Raw genomic sequence first — 23,705 nt, 5'->3', positions numbered from 1 at the left:
TCAAGCCACTTAACTTAGAAACTGTATATGACTAAATATTTTCCCAAGAAACCACAAAATATTATACCTAGACGAGTGTATATATATCCTTGATAAATGATTCGTTTGAAGATGAATCTCGGCAGAAATATTTTGAGACACGCAAAATCTGTATATGTTTGCCTTTTGGAGTGGGTCTTTCGCGATAAAACGGAAATTGCGACAAATCTTCAAGACTTTGACAATATTTAGTTAACCGAATGACGAAAGATTCAGAGACATGAGGGCATATGTACATATATGTATAACATACGATTCCACAAACATACTCCATACATGATGATTGTGGTGATGATGATGATGGGGATGTTGGTGATGTGAACTGAGGCCGAACCACAAATAAATAAATTAAGAATTTACTCGACCACAACGACGAAAAACGAAACCCACTTTGGTTTTTGGTCGCTCTGATCTGGATCGTCTCCTTTCCTTTATTCTTATATTTATATATATTTTTGTTTTTCTTTTTCTTATTAATATTACTTTTGCGGGGGCTTGTTTCGATTTCTTTTGATGTCAAAACAAAGCCAGCAAATGTTTGTAATTGCTTATCGCCACAAAATGTTGTTTACACAAGCCAGCATTCAAATGGGAGTCCATTGCCACAAATATGGGCCATTCCATTCAGGCAGCGGTCACCTTTGGTTCTTCCCCCAAGAAGAAAACGCCACTTATGCCAAGAAATGTTTAATAATTTCTTTCAACAAAATGTAATGGATACGCGCACACGGAAGTCGGCAGTGCAGGTCTAAAAAAAAGCGACAGACACTTGCGTTCTGACAGAGGAATTATTGTTAAAAGTTCATGAAAACCATAAAAGTCTGCATGTCAATCGGTCGAATGTTAAATGCTCTTAATGGACATGGGTGTTTTGAGTTCATTTGGAGTAGCTAAAAATGACAAAAAATTCTAGAAATTTATAAATAAAAAGTTACAGCAAATGTAATTTCCATCTAAGAAGATAAAATGTGCATTAATGCAACTAATAGTTTTAAAACTATATTAAAATCTTCAGAGAACTTCCAATTTATTTGACTGTATAGGGTATAAAGATCCTTATTTTTGCGACGTCAAGTCGTTTGACTAAACCTATAATTCCATCAAGCTGGGCAGTCCAAAATTGTCCCCGACTTCAATTCGGTTGGCAGGTGTTGCCCTTTTTTTTACTGCAGTTACATAATACCACCGCAGACTGCGAATGTGTTTGTCTTGGCACTTTTTATTAGTAATAACATTTTGAAAGCCACAACGTGGCCGGGTGGTATTAAAATTCATGTTCTGAGTGGTTCATCGGATGTGTGGGATATATGTATATATATGCACGATATTCGATATGGCATTTATGGAGGTGGTGCCTCGCCTTGGGTATTTAATGTCGGAATCAATAAAAAAGATTGACACATGTGGGGGTGTAGTCTTCATTTATGAGTTGCATGTTGTTGGTAGCATCAATTTTCCATTTTACCCCCATGTCCTGTCAGTTCGATTTGGCAGCACAGTATCTAAAATGAAGCGACTTTTCAGCAGGATGTCGCACGAAACAGCAGCAGCAGTGCCAGGAGGAGCAGGAGCATCGGCGGGCTCGATAGTGTCCTGTGCGGAGAATGCCTCGAAGGTGGAGGTCATCGTGTACACCACCAAGTCGGATAAGACGCTCAAACAGAATATGAATGCCAAGGATGATACGCTTAGGAAGCGTACTTCCTTGATCATAGTGCCGCAGCAGGTGCACGACATCGAAGTGGAGGATGAGGACACCAAGAAGGTGGACCAGACAAAGGCCAGGGAGAATCCGAATCGTAACTCGACGGCCAGCATGGATAGCTGCGTCTCCAATACGACCAGTCAGAGCAATCAGTCGAGTGGCTCCTCCTCCTCGACGACCAGCAGCAGTGGCAGTAGCAGTGGCTCCGAGGACGCCCATGCCGCCTATCAGGACTTGCAGAATGGCAATGCTGGCCAGGATTTGCACTCGCCATCGCCGGTGCCCAGATGCCATTCATCCAGCTCGACATCCTCCGTCTCGGAGTCCACTTCATGCTCCAGCTCAGCGGATTACTCATTGAGAGAGCAGCTCAAGAATTTCGCCAATAGGAATTCCGAGGGCGGTGGCACCGTTGATTCCACTGCCCGCCTGATCAAGGGCATGAGTCTTCCGGTGGGCGATCAGTCGGTCCAGTCGGTGGCTCCTGCCCTCTGCGATTCGCTACTCAGTCCACAGGAGGTTCCATTGGGACGACGCTACGCCGAGGTGGCGCAGTTCAAAGGTCATTCAAAAGCAAGGTGAGTCTAGTGATTCCAATCGAGTGATTTTCCCGAAGTCTTCTTTAGGGTAAAGAACGAAAATAAATGTATTAACTATTTTTTATCTTATATTCAACTCTTATTTCTTGAAAAGCAATGCAAAATGTAAAATTTTGAACCAATTTACCTGTTTCACCTTAAATGATTTTCATTTTCACTTCCTGCTTAATGCCTGCAACCCAAACCCATATTTATTCATTCAATATCGCTGGGGGTGCAACAAAAAGTGACCTAGTCTCCGGCCGCCACCGGCACTCACTTCGATGACATCCTCCAGGTTATCTAACCACACACACTTGCCAGTCGCTCCTCGAGTAGTGCATCTGGAAACACTGCATTGTTCGGCGAGTGCTCAACTAAACGATGTCAACTGGCTGCTCGAGAGTCGAGTGCCCATCCACCCCATCCCACTGGCCCACTGGCGTCCCATCGAGCTGTCAGGGAGTTGAACTCCCAAACCCAAATCCAAGCCCCACTGCGAATCCCATTTCTCATCTAGCTGCACATGCATAATACACAACTTAATTAGTATTACTACTTTATGGCACTCTCGACGCTGCTTGCCCCGCAACTCCTTCTTTCACTGGGCTTCTTTCAACTTGGAGCTTAGACTGGGTAAAAATCTAATAATGGAGCATTCCACACACGCACTGCCATTGCCACATTACCATATCAAAAACGGTTGAGTTTTCCGAGTTGCCTTTGGGGCACAGACAGGGGGTTAAACTCCTTGCCTCCTTGCCTACGACTTCTTTTCTGTTTCTGTTTCGGCTGGATCGCAAATGCAGTGCAGCTACACTGAGAGGAAAATATGTTTAAATCGGTTGGAATATGATAAGCCATAATCCAAAAAATAGAACCAATAGCTAATAACACTTCATTAATATATACCATATTTTATGGTCATTTTATCAACTGAAGGTTGATTTTTTAAAGAAATAAACTGAAATAAACTTAAATGCAAAGTTTGGAGTGCACATATGAACTTTGAACGTTGTGAACTCTTGTGCATTTCCACCCATCTCCTCCAGCTCGATGTGTCAGCTGCCAAGTGAGGAGGACGAAACCCAGTACTCGGGGCAACCATCGACAACTATGTTGAACTTTTTGAAAGCTGTCACAACTAATTTGCATTTCCCCGCGCCCTCTCATCTGCGCAAGCCTTCGCTCCTGACCAACTCGAATCCAATCCAATCCAATCCAACCGCATCCAGCTGAAGCTAGACCCGCATCCTGCGATTCGGGACACCATATATCCTGCACCTCTGCTGCCGTACATATGCTTACTTTTTGTTTTATTTTCCACACTTTGATTTCATCTGGGCTCTGGAGCACAAAGAGTAAATATGTATACGAGCATTGGATGGAGGGCAAACTTTTGACAATTTTCAGGCCAACTGTGATTGCACTGGGTGATGGAACTGAAAAAAAAGGGCAGCACTACGGATTTCAGTACGAACGAAACTTCCGATTCAAGGAACATCACGGTTGGCTATTTGCGAGCTAAACTTTTCAAATTTCTACAGACCAATAATTGAGTTAGCTCTGGCACTTGCAACTCCTGATTGTGAATAAAGATTGAGATGAAAGCGACATTTTCGAATACTTGCAGTTTTATAAACTGTCTAGCTGAGTTGCAAAGGGAAAATATGTGTATTTTCTTGTATTTTTAAATCACTACGATATATGTACAACTTGTCTTAAAGTTATTCACTTAAAGTTGGTTTTGTAATCTAGTAGTTGTTAAGCTTTCCCACTATTGGCCATTCGCCAATCAAGTTGTTTACATTTGTTTTATGGCCTGTGTTGACCTTCTGTTCGGAGTCTCAAGGTTTTTGGCCGCAGGACACCTCAACCTCGACCGTTTATACACATAGTCGCCACTTAATCTTAATTGCCATGAGTGGGCGCTATGGAACCGATGCCTACTTTCGATTCTCCTACCCGGCTGTCATTTTCCTGTTTTGTTTATCGCTCGCCGTTTGTTTGTTTTGTAAATCCCCATAAATTTTAGCGTGTTTTTCCTTTGCGGCTTGGCGTGTCCTTGAGCCTGCCCCAAGTTTTCCCAAAGCCTAATTCTTTGCGAGTGTTTTATTATCCACCCAACCAACCAGCCAACCGAGGAACCAACGAAGTCGGTAGAAAGGTTGACATCCTGTTTGTTCCGCGTTAATTTGACATGATTATGTCAGAGTGTTTGACAACTTTTCATATGTAGTCGACGGCGAAGTAGGGCATTTTTCGCCATCTCCTTCTTGTTTATGACAAGAGGTCCTTTTGTGTGTGGAAGGGCGCTGATCCATCAACAGCCAGGCTGTCCTGTGGTTGGGAAGTCCTTGAAGTTGAAGGCGGAAGCACATGCTGGCTCTCAATTTGTTTTTTTTTCTTTCCTTTCTGTTTCGCTTTCTTTAGCCATTTCTCTAGCCATTCATTAATAACATTTGTTGTGCCCTATCGTAGAAATATTGTTAAAATGGCGTAAAATTGCCCGCTTTGAGGCGTCATGACGATGCGAGTCCTGCGTCCTTCGTCCTTGTCGTGAATTCAGCCACTTTGGCGACGGCATTGGAGGCAACGAAAAAAAATGTGTCGCAAATTAACCTTTTGACAGCTGACTGAGGGTAGACCACTGACAAATGGGTTTGAGCGTAGTAGGATGGGGTTTTTTTTTACTTGACAGGACTTTAAGACACCCCAAAATCGAAGGATGGAAGTCCATTTAACTAAAGCTATCACTTTTCAGAAAGCCTTGCCTTTTTAATAAGAGCAACATGAATAATTTAAGGAACTTTTGTTCATGATCTTTTATGTTTATAAGACAAATATACAATTGAATTACCTTTTTTTTAGAACTAGAAAACGCTTAGCCATTTTTCTTTACTGTTTGCAATATCAATACTCCAGACTGATTTTCATTTTCATTTTTTATTTGCAGAACAAGTGAACCCATTCCCTCTGGCGTAGCCACGCCCTCTTCCCTGGATGCCGCCTCTGTGGATGGCGGTAAATCCCACACGGGCAACAATAACAATATAAACAACAATCACAATGGCCAACAGTCACAAAAATCTCAGCAACAGGCGGGTCTCGCCGCCAAACTGAATGTCCTGGCGCAGTCCAATCTCAACAACAATAACACGACCAGTCAGCCAGGATCCATGACACCAGCCACAAATCGAACGGGCCTGGACTCGAATCAAAATCAGAAGCAAAATCTGAATGCAGATAGCCGGCGGAGCAGCAGCGTCGATCCGGATGCGGATGTGGATGATGTCGTGGACGCGGCGCATGGTGGCGCCTTTGAGGACGACATGCAGGCCCTGCTGCCCAAGTGCTCGCGTCGCTCTCGGGATGAACTCAGTCAGGTGAGTTAACTGTTTATTTTAAATTAGAGCACATTCATGAATGAATGTGATACATATAGTTGTTATTATAAAGATACAAGGCAAACTCGAAACCAACAAGTCATCTCATTTTATATCAGCCATATTTAATGCAGACTCCTGGGGCTTCCATCTCGGGCTGCTCATATGTAATTTGCCACCGTTCATTGCGCAGTTCACTCAGTTTGCAATCCCTTGGAGAACCAACTGAAATGTGTCGCCTCCATTTGGAGGACTTGCCACATGTGTGGCAGCCAAGTGGCAATTACCAGGCCTTCATTCATAATTTGCTACGTGTTGCCTCGTTGATGGGCTAAAACGGAAATGGGTCTTAGGTCCTTACAATGGCAATGATAATTTTGTGTCGGGAGTCCATTAAATGATGAAATCAAATGACTTCGCTTCGGTATATATACCCCCCATATATACAAATATAAAAATTACAATACACGTCGCTTTTCGCACTCCGCGCTCCATTTTCCGTCATTTCCAATTTCCCCCCCATTGCATTTTCCTCATTATTGTGAGCTGGTCGTGCGTGCTTTTCCCTGGGATTTCTTCATTAATAACTGAGAATGCTTTGTGTGTGTGTGTGTGTTGTATGCCCGCAGTCTCGTCCTGTCTGCCAAATGGCTTGTAATTTCCTTTTCCAAGGCAGTGGGCGTTGCCGTGGGGCAGAAAAGAGTTTGACAAGTCAATTTGTTAGTTAATTTGATATGCGTTGCTATGCCACATCAATTCGGGGAAGCATTCGAAAATGCCAGAAAGTCAGTCATGCCTTCTAATTGCATAATAATTTACGAACAGCATACAAAAGGGCCATTTCAAGTACATCTCGTTGCCAAAAAATTCGATTTTAGCTCCCAGAATTAGGCAATAAAATCGTTGGCAACGGAATTCAAAATGTTGCAAATGGGGCGTGGCAACCACAAACTCGTCTGGGGCGTGGCACTATCAGCAGACATGTGTGTGTGTGTGTACTCACATTTTAATTTGCCTGCACATCCTGTTGCACTTGCAGGCTGCCCATGTTGCACTGAACAAAAATACGTATATTTTATTACAAAAATAGATGCTTGTTAAAATAGATTCTCCTCGTTTCAAAACCCAACATAAATAACTTCGTGTTTTAAGCATAAATCCATAAACAATTTGAAATCCTTAGAACACTTGCTTTTTCTCCCGGTTTATCCTGCCTTGCTCCTCTGGCTGCTAGAATCTTCCACTTCGACCAGCAGCTGGGCATAAAATATTGATTCCTTTGCCAGACAGCCGAGCCTCCCAAACAGCTGAGGCCGCCGACAAGCGACCATTTTAGTTGCCGATTCGATTCTTCTGGTCTTTTTTGGCCATTTATGAATATTCAATAAAAACAACAGCAAGCCGAACACACATCAACGATGGCGATAAAAGTGTCTGCCCCGGTTGCAAAGTGGTTGTCCTTGTGTCCACGGGTCCTTCTGTCCGCTGGCCAATATTTTCCGGTGCAGGATTGTTGCCACGACCGCAGAGCGATGCAAAAAACACATGCAACACATGGATGGAAGGCTGGTCGAAGGATATTCGCCAGGACATGCTACGCTTGTCTGGCGTACACAAGTTTTTATCGCCAGGCGCCGATCAAATGTAAGTTTGAGTTCGAGTTTGGGGGCCAAACGGGCTGAGTTTGAGTCTGAAACTGTGTGGAACTTTATTACTTTCATTATGCTTTATCCCTGCCGGCGGTGGTGACCACCACCGATTCCTCCCTTGGCCATAAACAACTTTGGCTCTAATCTCCTGGCTGCCGGCCATGTCGAGTGGACATCGTCCTCGTTTTTGTCCCCCTCCTCCGCGCCTGTGAATCCCCAACCTTTTTGGGGCCATCTGTTTGCTCAGGTGCACAGGTTTGCTAATTGCAGCGGTATTAGAGGAGCTTTGTCAGCGGCTTAAAGCATCCGACTCCCACCACTGAGGCCTGTTTTTCCTTGAAAAGGATGTTCTGCCGGGGCTTTTCTTGTTGCGCGATGCCCTGAGAAGGGGTATTTTGACATTGAGTCAAATATTGAGTTGAAAAACGTTATAGATTGAATAACTCAATCCGTATTTCGTGTTTTGACATCACAGCTAAATACGCATTGCTGTAAAATACAGAGTGTTAACGTTGTAAGGACATCTAAAAGGTTAATACCCCTTTGATGCATAGGGTATGCCAAAGCACGGTGGCATTTTTTGTTCGCCTCTTGCGGCGCTTGTCAGGCGAGAGATGTTTGCTGATATTGTCAGGTGGGCAGGACGAAAAGGACGAGGACCGCCGCAGCAATCAGGCTCGAAGGGATGTGCCCTGCCAGTTCTGTTGTGTCCTGTCAAAGCCAATGAGGCGTCTGTACGTAGCATGTCCTGCGGTCACCCGAGCTCCACTTTGATCCCCAAACTCGCCAGCTTGTGGCCTTTTTAAAGTCCATCTAATGAAGTGCTTGGTGCTTAAATTTCGTTGTTCATTTGCGTTAGTTTTTGGTGTCGAAAGTGGTAAGGACTTGGGACTCCTCCACTCCTCCACTTCTCCACTTCTTCCTCCCCATTGCCATATCTCGTTTCAATTTTGTCGCTGCTGGACGCATCTTCTTTGGTGTGTGCCTAATGGCTTTGACTTTTTGACAGCATCCAATCCTGCCCAGACTTTTTGCCCTGCCCCTCAAAAGACTTGGCTTGCTTTCACTCCGCAGACTGGCCATTTGAACGTCTCGTCTTCGTTTTGGCCATCGGCCATTTAATGGCGTATTTTATGTGTTGGCTTATTACTTGAGCTGAATGTTTATTGCATTTCCCATTTCAAACATTTTAGACCATTTCGTCCATTTGGTATTTAGAATACGTAAGCTTACTCCCCAACGCCGCCGGCAATTTCCACATTTTCCCAGCCGGCTTGTTTGTTAATTATGCAGACTCTTACTGGTTTGCATTTTGCGAAATTGTGCAGTGTTGCCGAATTTCCGCTTCTTAATTATGCATTCATGGTGCGACAGTCTACAAATAGATTTAAACTCGAAGCGTCTTTTTTTTAAGTTCATTAGGGAGATTATTTTCACAGCCTTAATTAATATACAACTTATTGCATTTTTGGCAAAGAATTGCATACTAAGTACTACTTAGTACTTAGTTCTTAGTACTTAGTAAGTACTTTAAAGCTAATTCTAAGTCCAATGGCATATTAGCGTATCTCTGAATCTCTTTATGGATATATGTGCATGTATATTTTCCGAGTGGTCTGTATGCTCAAAGGGCAACCAGATATGTGACCTGTGAGGATGCACACCAGACACATATGTACATTCACATGTACATACATATGTACATCAGTCAGTCTGTGTGATGTCTAGCTGCTGTTGTTCCCATTGCGGTTATCCCTACCCATTTTTTCGGGACACCGGCATCCTGCTGCTGTTGCTGCCATTAAATGTAATTCTCTGTGGTTTTTATGGTTTTTTAAAACATTCAACAACATTTTACGTGGCTGCTATTTATCTTTTATTTCCACGGCTGCTGCTGCACTCTTGCCCTCTCACTCACCCCAACTCGCTTTGTCTCTTTCTCCCGCTGCGCGAACTATGCTATCATGTGCTGTGCACGTTTTATGTTGCCGTGTTGTTGCTAGTTTTCAGTTGATACACTGAGCGGATAGTTGTATACATTTTAGATAGTTAAAGTTATTTTACCAATCGAAAAAATATAATTTGCAACGAAATGGGAACACTATTGCGTGAGTATTTGAATAATATATGGTATAAACTGTGTGCTCTCCACTTTGCTAGACAGTTTTTCTCGCTGTGCATTGGTTCCTGCGCTGCGTCAGGCAATAATTCAGTCTCGAGTGCAATTTGCCGCACGAGACAGAAACAGCAACAGCGGGTGTGAGAGAGACGGCACCATTGAGACACGTGCACGGCAGCTTATCGCTCTCACCTTTTGTCAAACTATTAGTTGAAAGGGGATTTTTCTTCCCTTTTTTTTTGCCCATTTTGGCCAGGGATTGGGTTCAAAACGCCACCGTGCACAGTGGGACTGTTAATCAGCTTTGTGCGAACAATGGCGGTAAAATCACTCAGTCGTTCTATGTGTATGATTTTTATGAAATTAATTTCACGCTGGGACCTGCAATTCCGATAAGAGAAGCTTTATGCGGGGATTTCGCACTCACACTTCCCAAAATCCTCACATGTGAGTCCATTATCTTGATCGGACGGTAGAGCAGCCAACGGAAGGGAAAAGTGAATGGGGGGGTGTGAAATCGTTTCGAATTAACCCCAGGCCAATTCTCCAACCTCAAAAAGAGATAACCCTATGTGGGAATTTATATATAATGCAGGCTTTTATAAACCCCACAATTTGTAGAACATAAAATAGGCATAAAAATCGTATTCAATAACTACTTTCAAAAACAAATCACTTTAATCAATTAAAACAACATCTTGCATTAAAAATATTTCAATTATGTTACTCCAAGGCATTTTCTAATTTTTCTTTGCACGTTTAAAACCTTAATTTATTATTTTCCATGGCGAGTCCTTTAACTTCTTTCAACTCCATTGCCTGATTTCATTTCCGCCAGTCTGCAATGCAACTTCCGTTCATGCAGTTTTTTCCTTTTTCCTTTTCCTTTTGAAGATCCCCTTCATTTGTCGCATTTGAACAATTTTCATTGCCCGTTTTCGGGCGGCGTTAAATAAATAGTTTCCCCCCTTGCCCGTTTTCATTTTTGTTTTTTATTTTTATTTCACTTTACCCACTGCTGCTCGTTGTTGTGTAATTTATTAAATGGCAAACGCCCTTGTAAAGTTACACAGCGCATTGTGCCAATGGCTGGGAATTTTTATATTGCCATCGAGTTTTGGCCAAAAGTATTTCACCAATATTGGCAGGATAGAGATACAGGACCAAAATCCAGACCAAGCCTCAGACGCAGACAATTGTTTGCCAATATTTTAGCCCAAATATGGGGTGGGGGAAGGTGAGGGGAGCGGGGTTTTCCAAGACCTGAGAATGATGTTCGTTTTCGACATCTGCCAGAACGGAACCCAGAATACTTTCTTCGTCTGTCGTCGCAGTCTGGCTCTCGAACTTCCAACACCCAACACCCAACTTCCAACTTTCAACTTCCGCTTCTTTCTCATGACCGTGAAAGTGTTGGCCATGGCACAAAAGTCGGCTTTTGGCCCAACTTGGTTCGCTCAGTTTGGTTGGCTTGGCTGGCTGGCCATTGTTGCATTGTCAGATACACTCGCACATATTCCAAGGAAGCCACATATACATACATATATACATGAAGAATGGGCTTAAAGTCGCGACTGTTTGCCCAGCATAACGAGATCCCTTTAGGAAGCCAAAATCAAACAAGCCCATACAGAAGCTCAGTGCCACTGGAACAAATCTAAAGTTGCACTGGGAGAAACACAAAATATGCATAACATCTATTGTCAAATCAAATAAAATAAGATACAACAATTTAGCTGATTAGAAAGTAGCTGATAGCCATAGCTTTACGTTTTATTTTTTATTTATGAACGACTTCAATGGCTTTCCTATTATTTTAGCATGCGCTGCGTAAATCAGAGTGTATTTCCTTGAAAAAGGAAAGTCGAGAGTCTGGGGACTGGGAGGATTGGCGGCATCAACCCTCTACTTGGATTTCCAACACAGCCACATCCACTTTTCGCCACTCAAAAATGCAGCCAGGCTACTCAGAAGTCGATTCTGGGCACGGTTATGGTTTTTTATTCGGGGTTGCTGCAAGGAATCCCCTCCAGCTTCATTCAACATAAAGCTATTAGATATCCTTGCAAGTCCATGCCTGTGTGTGTGTGTTTTTTATGTGTTTTGGTAATTCTGTAAACAAATGAGTGGGATCTGGGCAGATAGCTATAATATTCGAACTGGGGGAAGCTCTAGGCTAACTTAATAAGTATCGCATTAGAGCGAGGAAATGGGAACTTGCTTGTTTGATAGAGTAGATCCTTGTGTTTATCCTTGATGCGTTCCATTTACGTTGTCCTAGCGTTGGAGAAGAAATGTTTTTATGGCTTCATTTCCATTATTGGGCATTCATTTAACTTCGAGTTAAGTGGCAAGATCCTTTGTATTAAATATAAAGTAAATTGCAAGTAGAGAAATGTTTCTACCTTGACTTTCAGTGCTTATTTTTAGTCTCGCTTCTAAATGAACATCATTAGGTATCTGAATTTGGGTTGCATTTGTCCCAAACATTAAACCCCTCCCTCATTTGACCACTTTGGAAATAGTTTGACCACCCGGGCGAGCGAATCAAAAGGCAAAACGAAAAAAGGACCCCATTGCTGGCGTAATAAGCAATACTTAAGACCTAATGCAGGGTATAAAATATGCGCAGCATTCGCAGTCACCTCGCTCCGCCTTCGCATTCGAGTAGCCAGGATATTCAGGGATACCCAGGACAGCCAGGACACCCGGGACACAAGGGTTGCCCGGCCGAAGTCGTCCTTTTTTGCGGCGAACTCCTTTTTGCCATCCGCTGAAAACGGTCGCCTGCAGTGCGCGTTTTTCTGTTGCCGCTGCTGTGATTTTTGATTTAAGCATAATTTTGCAACAATTTTGCCGGGTTCTTTGTGGGGGGCTGCCCGCTGTGAGCTCTGAAAAATTTCAAACATTTCTTCAAGGGATTTGCGCAATTTTCCATTTTTTTTTTTTGCCTTTGCTTCCACTTTTGGCCCAGCCATCATCTGTCTGCTGGGGCTTTCCTTTTTTTTCTGTGCTCCCCCTCTATATTACTCGCATTTAAATGGTTGGCAAATAAACAGACGAACATTTTGCATTTCCATTTCATTGCGTTTGTCTTAAGACCTCGTCTCTGAATGTCTGTGGCAGCTTCTTTCGCTCTTATTTCCTGCTGCCATTGTCAACGCGGCGTATGATTAATGCGTCAACGAGAAGGGACTGCACTGAGCAACCAGCAACCTGAAATGACACCCTGAAACTTGATCTCTCCACTTTGGCCCCAACCACCACCACCACCCAAACCCAATCCCAACCCATCACGCCCACGGCCAACCCGTTTAATAAATGACATCAAAAATTAAAATTCACCGCCGGAGCGTTATTCAAATTCAAATTTACTAAAGCAATAGAGAGAGATATGCATCTTTGGTTGATGTATCTCAAAAAGGTGAGCCAGCCAACCTAATTTGACACTTGCCACCACTTTAGCATCTATAAGGACCGAAAAAAAATAAATAAAAGGTTTACCAACGGAGGGAAACAGGAAGAGGCAACATGGATCCGTGGCGTTGTTAGTGGCAACGAGTCAAGTTTAAAGGGGTGACAACCACTAGACTTCTTTTTTTCAAAAGCCAAAACAAAACGCTTCCATGGTTCCGTCCTCTAATGAAGGGATTATTAAGCATTTTAAATTAAACGGGTACAGCCGTGCGAAATCAGGGTATTTTAAAGGAATTTCTAATTATGTAAATATGCATTTAACTAAACAGAAATCAGTTCGTTTGAATCAATGAAATAGCTGCTAATATATAAAATCTTAAATACAGTCAGTAACCATTTTCCAAATTGCAATTTAAGAGGTAGAATGCAACAAATTGTTGAAATATTTCACTCGTTGCAAGTTATTTTCACATGCAGCCATCTTTTCTACTCTCTAATAAATTTTCTAATGCATAAGCATTAGCTGTGGCTTCAATTTTGGCATCGCTGGCTGTTGGCAAACATCATCATCTTTGACAGAGAGAGGGATGACACACACACACCCACCCACACACACCCGCACACACACTCCTGTACTTAGCGTATAAAACCCCCAAATAACCTCCGCCCACTGCTGAAAAGTATGCTACATCGCAAAAATAAAGAGATGGGAAACTTCAAAGCCAGCCCTTGGCAATTTTCAATTAAAAACGCCTACAACGAACGACGCGACTGCTGCTGCTGCTGCTGCTGCCATAGAATTGTTGTGTTTTTGTTTCGCTTTGTTTGCCCTGCAAACCCTGCCTGCGGCAAAATTTTCCACCGGAAAACTTTGCTGGAAATTTCTAGATGGGCCGCTCTTCGCACGCAGCTTTAATGCTGAGCTGCTTGGAGCCATTCTAGAAAATATCACGACATGGAATTGCACTCGCAACTGGATGGAGATTACCGAGCAATGTGGCCAGAGGCAATGTGTCAAGTGTCGCAGATTCGTCTGCCAGGCCTGGTTTTCCATTCGCGACGAACTGGTGTGCCCAAACTTGGTCAAGTGTGCGTTCCAGCAGCTGCTCAGGAAGTTTTTACTCCACTCGGTTCCCTTTCGATGGCCATAATGTGGTACATTAGCCTAAAAAGGGGTTTGTCAAATTGAAATCCATCAAAATGACAAAAACTCGGTATTTTCCAAAGTCCTTGTCTTCATAGCTTGGCTTAAATGTGAAAAATTTCACTTTTATACTCCTAATGACCAGTACTAACGGTTTCTATAACTGGGCTGGGATTTTTGGGTATAACTTGACCAAAAATGGTCAGCATTTGTCTAGTTATTCTTCCAATGCTGAAATCACTATTTTTATTTATAGAAAATACTTAAAACGTAGCTGTCAATTGCAATCCATTAGTATATTTTTTAATTTTTACCCATTCTGTTGCCCTTTGCAGTCACGCACATCTCTGGTGTCCAGTTCCGAGGGCGGCATCCTGGCGGAGGGCGAGACATCCAGCGAGGACGACGAGGAGGAGCCCGTGGAGGCGGAGGACGAGGGCGAGGAGAGCAGCCGCGATTCCAGCGACAATTCGCCGCCATGCGATCTGGGACTCATGGAGCGCCTCCTGGTCACCCATCCGATGTGGTTCCTGCCGGGCATCCAGCGTTCCGGGGCCGTTCATCTGCTCCAGGGCAAGGAGGAAGGGGTGAGTGCGTCCTGCTGGCGATAATTATTAATTTATTGATTTAGCTTAATAACGCAATTTGGTGAATCGCAAAACGATGGCGGCGGGTGTGTGCGGTAAATTAACAAACACATGTGACCACACAAATTTGCACAACAATGAGGGCAGAAAAACAAAAATACGAAAAAGAAAATAAATGAATGGGGGCTCATTCATACGCTGCAAAATTTGCATATACAAATTGCAATCAATTAACGAGCAGCGGGTCCTGTGCGATGTCCTCTGATGTCCTGCGTATCCAGCAGAAACACAAACACACATAGGTGGCAGGGGAAGATTCATTAATATTACGACAGGACAACAATGCCAAGCCCTTTTAATTGTAAATGTATAAAGATAAACAAAGAAATGTAACCAGGAACAGGACCAGGACCAGGACGAAAATCAGGACTAGAATCGGGACTCTCTGCTGCGTTCGCAAATTCATTGAAATTTATCTGACTCGAGCAGCAAATGGTAGACAATGGGTGCAAAGAATGGGATTTGGACAGGAGAAGAACCACGTAGGATGAGCAACGGGCACCAGTTCACAAAAGGCGGGAAAAACAAAGGCCAAGCCAGCAATGGTCAGCAGGCAGGGTTTGATAAAAAGGAGCTGGAGCCGGACTATAGATGGTGCACGTCCTGGAATCCGCACTGAGAAAAAGTTGGAACAACTTGGCAACGTTAAATAGTTTTTAATTTATTTCACAACTTACAAGGAAGTTTGAGTGCATAGAGCAAGACCAATATTATATTTTTATTATATTATTCGCAAGCAAGTCATAATTTTTCCCAGTGCACAAGGAATGGTACTGACCATTTTGTGATTCAAAGCCTTTTGCATAGACAATTGAAATTACGGGAGCCTGGGTGGAACTGGCAGATAGAATAGAATAGAACAGGTAATGGCTGAAAGCCAGGATAAGGAATACAAGGGCTATATAATGGAATGTCCAACAAATTGTACAGATTCAATAAGGCAAAGTCTCTTACCAACTTCAACTTGTGTTCTCAGCCAGCAATTATCACGTGTTCGCCGATTGCTCAGGAAACTCATTAAAGTCACAAAATGTTCACCCCTTTTTTTCAATCACAATTTTTAATCAGCGTATGTAAACAAAAAAATGTTTTAATTACCAACTTTGTGAGCTTGCACTTGATTTTTGTTAAAGTGCTTACATTACATTTTAATGTAGATAATTAAAGCAGATAATTAAACATTTGATCTTACATTGTTGTAATCTTAATAATGAAATATTTTGGAAAACAATATATATATTTTTGAGATGCACTGCAAAATCGAGAAAGGCACGCATCCTCCTTATTTGAATGAATATCTTTTCTCCGGTTGCCTCTTTTTTCCTGCCAGCTTAGCAATTTTCAATCGTTGAACGCGCCGTAACAATGGCTCATTGATTGCAACGTCCGTTTGCCTTTTGCAAAAGCCCACTCCAGTTTTTATTTCTTCCCTCTCTACACTGCAAAAAAATTTAGACATCTCCACTTAGACTTCTTTGGATTCTTCGATCTCCTGGTTTCACTAAAATGATTCAAAAACCCTCATGCTTATGCAGTATTTAGATAAATAATTAAACCCTTCATTTGTTTAATATTTTTAACTTATCTGAATATTGTTGAAACATCTAGACTTGTATAATAATCTAGTTAATTATTTTTTGTTTTTCGCAGTACATTTCGATTTCGTGGGAAGTTGTTCAGAAGTTTTTTTGCCCCAACTTTTGCATTTTGCTTCTTCCTTCTTGCTTTTTGCTGCTGTTTCAGTGCGTCGTGCCTCGGAAATTGTCTGCACTTTAAAACTGCCACCGGCCACGCCCCCTTTTGCCACTGTTGCCCCTTTTTATCCTCGATTGGATGCTCCCTTTTTTTTCCATCGATTGCTAATTGCATGCGTCAACGGTAGCGAGCGATGCTGCCTCAATTATACGGTGAACGCTTTGGAAAAGTCCTTAAATCCCCATTAGGATGCAGGACGACTACGCAGTGCTCCTCCTTTGCCATTGTTTATGCCTTTAATAAAAAGCCATTTAATTGAAATTGAAGTAGTCCCCCATCCCTGGCCACCTGACTTGCAATCGGAGTGCCATCCTACCCCGTTAGCAGCAGCTCCGTGTTCGCTATATCTGTACATATGTGTAGTTTGTAATTAAAAATCAATCAATATGTTCGAACTGGACACAGTGCATTGTGGCGTCATATGGTCAGTGAAAGAAGTGCGATCCATTTGCCTGCCTGGTATTTTAATTACTTGTTGTTTGGCCAGGCTGGCCTCCCAATCGAATCGAATCGAATCCGGCTCGAAGGACCAGAGTTTAACAGATTTTCCCCCTGCTTTGTTTGCACATCTCTGCTGATATTTTTTTCCTGTTCCGGATACCTTTCACATCCGACTGCCCTTCGTCATCAATCATAAATATGCGTGGAGCAGGGGGCGTGGTCACATGTGCGTATGCCTCGCATTTCCATTTCCGCCCCAGTTCAAATATATACATACATACATATATATTTTTTTCGCTGCCTTTGGCCACGGGATTTGTTATGCCGACCACAGAATGTAATTAGCAGCAAATGTCGATGCTTTATGGACCAAACCATGGACCATGGAGTTGGGTGTGGGCGTTGGACGATTGGCCAACAGCTGGGGCAACCATTTAATGTCTGGGTAATCGGCCGAAGAGGGAGTTCGCTTGGGGGATTGGGAGGTCAGTTGCGACATCATTAGCGCTCGTCACCTGTACAGTGAGCAATGGATATTTGATGACCCTCCAGCAGATTGAATTACTTCATTAGCTAAAAATGCTCAAAAGCCGGTAGAGCAAATAAAATTATACTTAAAAAAGCATAGCCATTTTTCAAAGCATATTTTATGGGCTTCTAAAAGAGAAATATTAAAATATCCTATCATTGGGGTTTTTATTACTATTTATTTATTTAAATTTGTATCAGCCATGTTTGTTTTTTTTCAATACATTGTTAATTCCCCATGTTATTGTTTTTCCGCCGAAATGAAGCGCGTTTTTAATGGAAAATCCATTTCGCACAAAACTAAGCTTTCCCTGCTGACAGCTGGAATCTTAATTCCAAAAAAAAAGTGAAATTCCCTCTGCATTCATGGCAATCGATTCATTCATTCATTTTGGTTTTTTGCTATCTGTTTGTTGGACTTTGCATTCCGCCAATATGAGTTTGATTTGGGCAAAGCAAACATCCTTTGATCCCCGCAACGAATCCTGCATTTATTTGTTTTGCCATGCTCTTGAACTATTTTTTGGCTGCTTTATTGACGCCTTGCTTTTGATTTATGAATTCATGGCTGAGCGGGCCAAAATGAACATGTTAAGCTGCTGCTGCTACTGCCGATGTTGCAGTGCCACGCCCACTCGCTTTTGGCCAATCCACATTGACATCCTTAAATGGCCAAATGTTCCTCGGCACAAGGGATGGATGAATTGGATGGGTGCAAATGCGGAACACAGTGAGATTGAATTTTTTCGGCTGCATCCTTTGTTTGGCATGTGTTTCAATGACAATGCCATCAAAATGGTTGGGGTGCTGTTTATTTTTTGGTCTCAGCTTACATGGCAAAAAGTCAGACAATGTCCCAAAAGAAAAAAAAAGAGAAGAAAAATGTTAAAAAACATACATACATTCAGACAGTAGCCACATAGGCGCAGACAGTTTTTATTTATCACCCAGGCGCACATCGCCGCATGGAATGGGCAGGTGGTCCAGGATCCAGGATCCAGGATTGGATTGGGTGGCAAATGGCCATCAACAGCAGGCACAGCGAGAGTCAGTCAGTTAGCCAGCTGATGAGGCGATAAGGGAAAGCAGACAGTCGTGGGATGGGAAGATGCCCAGCCAGGACGACGAGACATGTGTCCAGTCCAGTCTGTCCAGTTCGATTCGCTCTCCTTCCATCGATGCGAGTGTGTCCAAAATTATATTAGCAACCACATGGCAAGCCAAGTGGGAGTCAGCAACCAGTTGAGAAGATGGCACACAGGAAGTTGGAGCCACACTATGTCGCATTTATTGACGTGTTTATACACGGGAGTCACTTTAAAACTAGCCATTTGGTCCAAACCATATAAATTTAGTTTGACATTCTTGGGCTCATTAAAAAACATAATGGTTTTTAGCTTTAAATTTATATTAATATTAATATTAATATTGCGTGTGAAACTTTAGTACTTATGGTAAATTATTTCTAGCGCATAAAACTTGTGAAAAGTGAAAACTTTTTCGCAGCTGCCAAATTACTCCTCCACTTTTGCGTGGCTTTTTCTAACGCACATGGTGCATTCCCCTTCCCTTGGGGAGTACAAAATGGATAACCAGCATCCATCAGTCGGCGGAAAAGCCACAGGATCGAGTGCAACATTAGCAACCTGGTGTGTCTGACTGCATTTTGGGCAACACATTGGGCTAATGAATTATTAACAAAAATTATAATTGAAAGCCGTTTGGCTGGCAAATAAGTTTAATGCACTTTGTCCTGTTGGATGGATGGTTGGAGGCCAGCGGAGGTCTCTTGTCCGGCCAATGATGAAGAGACTGGGGTTCTCATGACTCGAACGGAAATAAAGGGAAATCAGCTTAAGGCGGCACAAAGGGCAGGAGTACAGTGGATTTCGAAGGGAAAAGCCTCGACTCTTGAACTGCAAAAAGGGAATCCGCTTACTGAGGCCATTGGCAGGTGAAAGTGATGGTGGGGTTGGGCGAAAACGCATAAATAAGGCGGCACAAAATGCCAGCAGATTAGGGTGGGCTTATGTCGGTGGTCTAGGGTGGCTCCACCAGCAGAAAGAGCAAAACACTGGGCTCTCTTACAAGCAAATTCAATTTTCTATGCAAATTAGACTGGTGAAGAGAACAACTTTTTGTTTTTACTAGTAGAAAGAAAGTCCAACTAGTTGTGCCCTGAAACTAAGTTAAGTACAATATTTAATAACGTACGCCAACTAAACTTAAGATCTGTCTTTTGTTAATACTTATAACTGATTTGAAATCTACTCTTTGGCATCATAAATTCTAAATCAATTCAAATGTACTTATGGCTGCTCAGAAAATCTTAAAATACATTTCCCGAAATGACAGTCGCAGCAGCAAAATGAATATCAACGAGATATGCAAATGTAAAATGTGTTGAAAGGACCGAAATGAAAGCTACCGGCATTACAAGCGCCCTCTCTTTCTCCACTCCTCTGACCCTCTCGTTCGCACACATCGCGCTGCGTTGCGATGGTTTCACTTTGCATTTCCATGCCCTGCTCTCGCATTACCAATTTCAATAAAATATGAGATTTTTATTATGTGCTGCTGCTGCTCACTCTGCCGCCTTCTAAGCCACCATTCTATTGCTGGGGAATTCCGTCTAATGAGCAGCGAATGGCAGGATAATGGCAGGTCCAGTTCTGCTGTCCTGCCTTGGCATAATTTGGTTATTTTATGCAAGTTTTTTCCTTGTCCCCGCCGGCTGAACTGTTTGCTCGAACCACAGAAACCGCCGACACTCATTAGACGGCGCCCCTGGGGCTTCAAAACAGGGGTCGAATGTTATGGTAAGGGGCGTGGAAGCAGGGGGAGTGGCCATGGGTATGGATGGGTATGGGTATGGGTATCATTATGCCAATGCGTATACAGTTTCACTGGCCTCGCTTTTTTTTTGGCTGGTAATTTGCATAGGACCCCGCAAAGTAGGCAACCTTTTTTTACAGTCGGGACATATTAAGTATACGCCGCGTTAACAATTTATAAATTAAAATTGTACTGCTTGGAGTGTGTAAGGTCGAAACTTGTTTATTTATTTTCTATTATTAATTATGAATTGCAGCACATGTGGATTTGAGTAGGCTGAAATCCTCAAGTTCGAAACAGATAACTACCCTAGCAACTTAAGTCACTGTCTGCCTTCCACCGATGCTTTCTACTTTAATTGAATAAATTTCTCCGGTCATCCGGTACCTTTGAAGCAGCCTAATCCGCCGCTCAAGTAGCACATCTAATCCGGCCAATGCACATTGCATTCAGGGGGAAATTGCACTTCCATTACCATTCCTTCGTCCTTTAAGTGCTGCCCCTTTTAGATGAGCTCATTGGCCATCTGGCACCACGTCATGCCAGGGATCTCGGGTCCAGATACGGATTCAGATCCCAATTCCCCGGTAGCTGCACTCCATTCCACTTGGCTGCAGTTGGCTTGGCAGCCTTTCCAATCCATTTCGTCGTTGTCCATGACCATTAAGCAGTCAAGATTTGTTGTCAAGCATTTTGATGGCGTCATGATTGATAGACAGCTGGGCAGGAGGGGAAACTGGAAGGGACGGGGGATGTGGGCAGTGCAATGTAGTTGCTGCTGGGCATAACATTTGTGGCATGATTTCATGATTATAGACTAGACTTGGCGCTTGAACGAGTCCAACGACTCGACGACGAGTCTATTTGCGGGCCAAAACTTGATTACGCCGACCAGAAAGCAGACATCCTGCGATGGCACTGAGCAAATCTTTACTAAATAAGCCCATTAGTTTATAAAAAATATTTATATTTTTCCAAAAATACTAGCTAAATGTGATAGAAAGCCACTTAGCACTTTTTTTGATGAATTTTATTTTGCTGAACATAATCAACATATTTGGGGCATTTTCCTAGGAAAAACTCCTAGTCGATTTCATCGCTTTATTCAGAGTTAATATAAAGTATGTTATTTGGCAACGTGCTGAGTATATTTCTCCGTGTTTTGGCACTTGGCAACGGCTGCACTTTCGATTCCGATGGCCAAAACCACAAACAGGCAGGGCGAAATTGAAAGATTGGGATGGAGGGCAGACAGGCAGCAGCTGCGACACGTTGCGCATTGTGATCTGGCCAAAAAAGGGGTGACTTGGCCAAGGATGAAGATGGTGATTGAGCCGACCGAAATTGGAGGCGGAGTGGCCAGGGCACTGCGGACATTTCGAGAGGAGAAATGCAGCCCCGAAGGCACGCGGCGAGAAATGGAAACCGGAAATGTTGTTACCTCCCAGGAGGAAGGGGCATTGGGCATCGTATACCGGAAATGGGTGCAAATGCGACGAATCGTTATTTTCGAGAGAGAGAGCGAGAGTGTGTGTGTGTGTGTGTGTGTACTGTGTTGTGTCTGATTTGCAACGCCGCAGGGAATCCAGGGAAACGCTATTGGAATGGGCTTTGGGGTTTTTTAAAGCGTGGGTGGGGAGGCCAGAGTTGACTCAAATCCGTGGCAGGAGGTGCGAACATTCGGGTCCATGTGCTGCCCAATGCACAATAATTTACATGCAATTAAATGCAAAATAAATGCAAAGAGATAAATGATTACGGACAGAATGGGATAACAGCTGGGATTTGGTGGGAGGACACCACGTACTGCAAATAGAAAGTGAAATTGGTAAGGGAATCGAGGGAAATATAAATGGATTTGATTTAATTGATGACATAAACAACATAAAATAGCAGATGTAACTTGAATCGGTTATGCAACTATTGAACTGTCAATTAATTGCAATAGAAATTACCAAACGTTATATAAGGGCGGAAACAATGCACGTTTAATGTTTCCCTTTTGTAAAATTTAATTCTCTTCCTTAAACACACAATTTGATATCACGTACTTAATGGTCAATAAAAACGTTTAAATTTACGACATTTCTGGCCCAAACCACAAGGACACTCACATACATCCTTGTGTAATTGAAAATGCAGTGGCTGCAAACACGGAAATGAAACTGTTAACTGTCTTTTGCGGTTGGCGAGCAGAACAAATCGAAAAGCAAACCAAAACCGCATCCATCAGTCTGTTGGCGAGTGGAAAAGTGCAAGTGAAATGCAATTTGCGAGGGAAGAGTTGAAGCATCCACCGTATCCAGACCGAAAATAATCACACCCTTTCCTTAGATCCTTTGGGGAATTACACTTGGACAAAATAGAGGCTGGTGAATAAACTGGTGAATTTAATTTTTAAAAATATGGTAGTTCTGCTAGCAATATGCAAGTTTATCTAGGAGTATCAGCATCCTTTTAAGGACATTGCATTGTTTTTTTTTTCTTTTGATACCATACACTTGCAGTTGCCCATTTCGCCAACACTTTGCTGCCACATTTTTTTTGTGAGTCAATGAACTGGAGTGTGCATTTCTAGGCCTTCCTTGTTGTCGCCAGACGATGGCTAAAAGCCTGCAAAGAGCCATGGCCAACTAGCGAAATGTAAATGTTGTTGGAAATGGGGAAATGCAAGTGCAGCGAGGAAATGGAACTGGAAATGGCCGACGAAGAGCCATTGTGACAGGTGTACAGCACACAGGTGAATGCGTATATGTACGACTACTTGCGAGCACATCCACCTGTCTGGTTAGCACCTTCAACTAATGCATCACTTTAAAGTCCACTATATATGTATCTACATACATACATGCGTATCATTTAACATTTTACATATGCCCATATATAACTGATCTGTCGTCAATTGCAAATGCCGTTACGCCCTTTTATTGTTCGCCAGCCAAATGAAATTTGTCAATTCAAGCCAATAAAATGCAGGCACTGCCGAGACACACACGATGGGGTACAGTGCGGTACGAAAGTGTTTGCCCTTTTTCGAATGTAAATTTTTTATTAAAAAAATGTCTTTCTTGTTTGGCAGTTTTCAAAGCTTGAAACTGAAAAGCTAAACTCATTTCTTATGACTTTTAATTAAAATGCCCATTGTGTTATTATTTCAAAGTTCTTAAAACTCTGAAACGCAACGTATTCATCTTTTACAGCCCGCATCCTTGGCAACGTTTGTGCATTATCTCCCAACTCTCCTTGCATTGGCTTTCCTTTTCTTTTTTTTTTTTGCCGTCTTGGATTTTTATTAAGTTTTCCTTTTGTCCACTTTTGGTTGGCTTTCAGCCTGTTAAGGAACTTTTTCTACGCTCGTTTGTGTCGTCTGTGTTTCCTATAAATTGCATTTCCTTGATGGTCAAGCACTATGGCCACGCCCCCATTGTGCGACCGCCTTATTAAATCAGTATAATATCTTTG

General features: G+C 42.7%; 1 protein-coding gene across 4 annotated transcripts in view; it reads left to right on the top strand.

Moving 5' to 3' along the window:
• The window catches only part of LOC6740063 (protein sprint), an 87,625-nt gene that overhangs the window by 52,802 nt on the left and 11,118 nt on the right, over window positions 1-23,705 (top strand). For 2 of the 4 annotated variants that reach the window (XM_016180834.3, XM_016180838.3), the window contains 2 exons: window positions 5,279-5,708; window positions 14,373-14,624. In XM_016180834.3, the coding sequence (XP_016038796.1) occupies window positions 5,279-5,708; window positions 14,373-14,624 (682 nt within the window). Of the gene's footprint in view, window positions 1-1,563; window positions 2,323-5,278; window positions 5,709-14,372; window positions 14,625-23,705 lie in introns of all 4 variants that reach the window. The other 2 variants (XM_016180833.3, XM_016180837.3) reach the window with 2 other exon arrangements.

The sequence above is a fragment of the Drosophila simulans genome, chromosome X (genome assembly GCF_016746395.2).
Source record: "Drosophila simulans strain w501 chromosome X, Prin_Dsim_3.1, whole genome shotgun sequence".
NCBI lineage: Eukaryota > Metazoa > Arthropoda > Insecta > Diptera > Drosophilidae > Drosophila > Drosophila simulans.
This window is presented reverse-complemented; position numbering and strand designations above follow the sequence as displayed.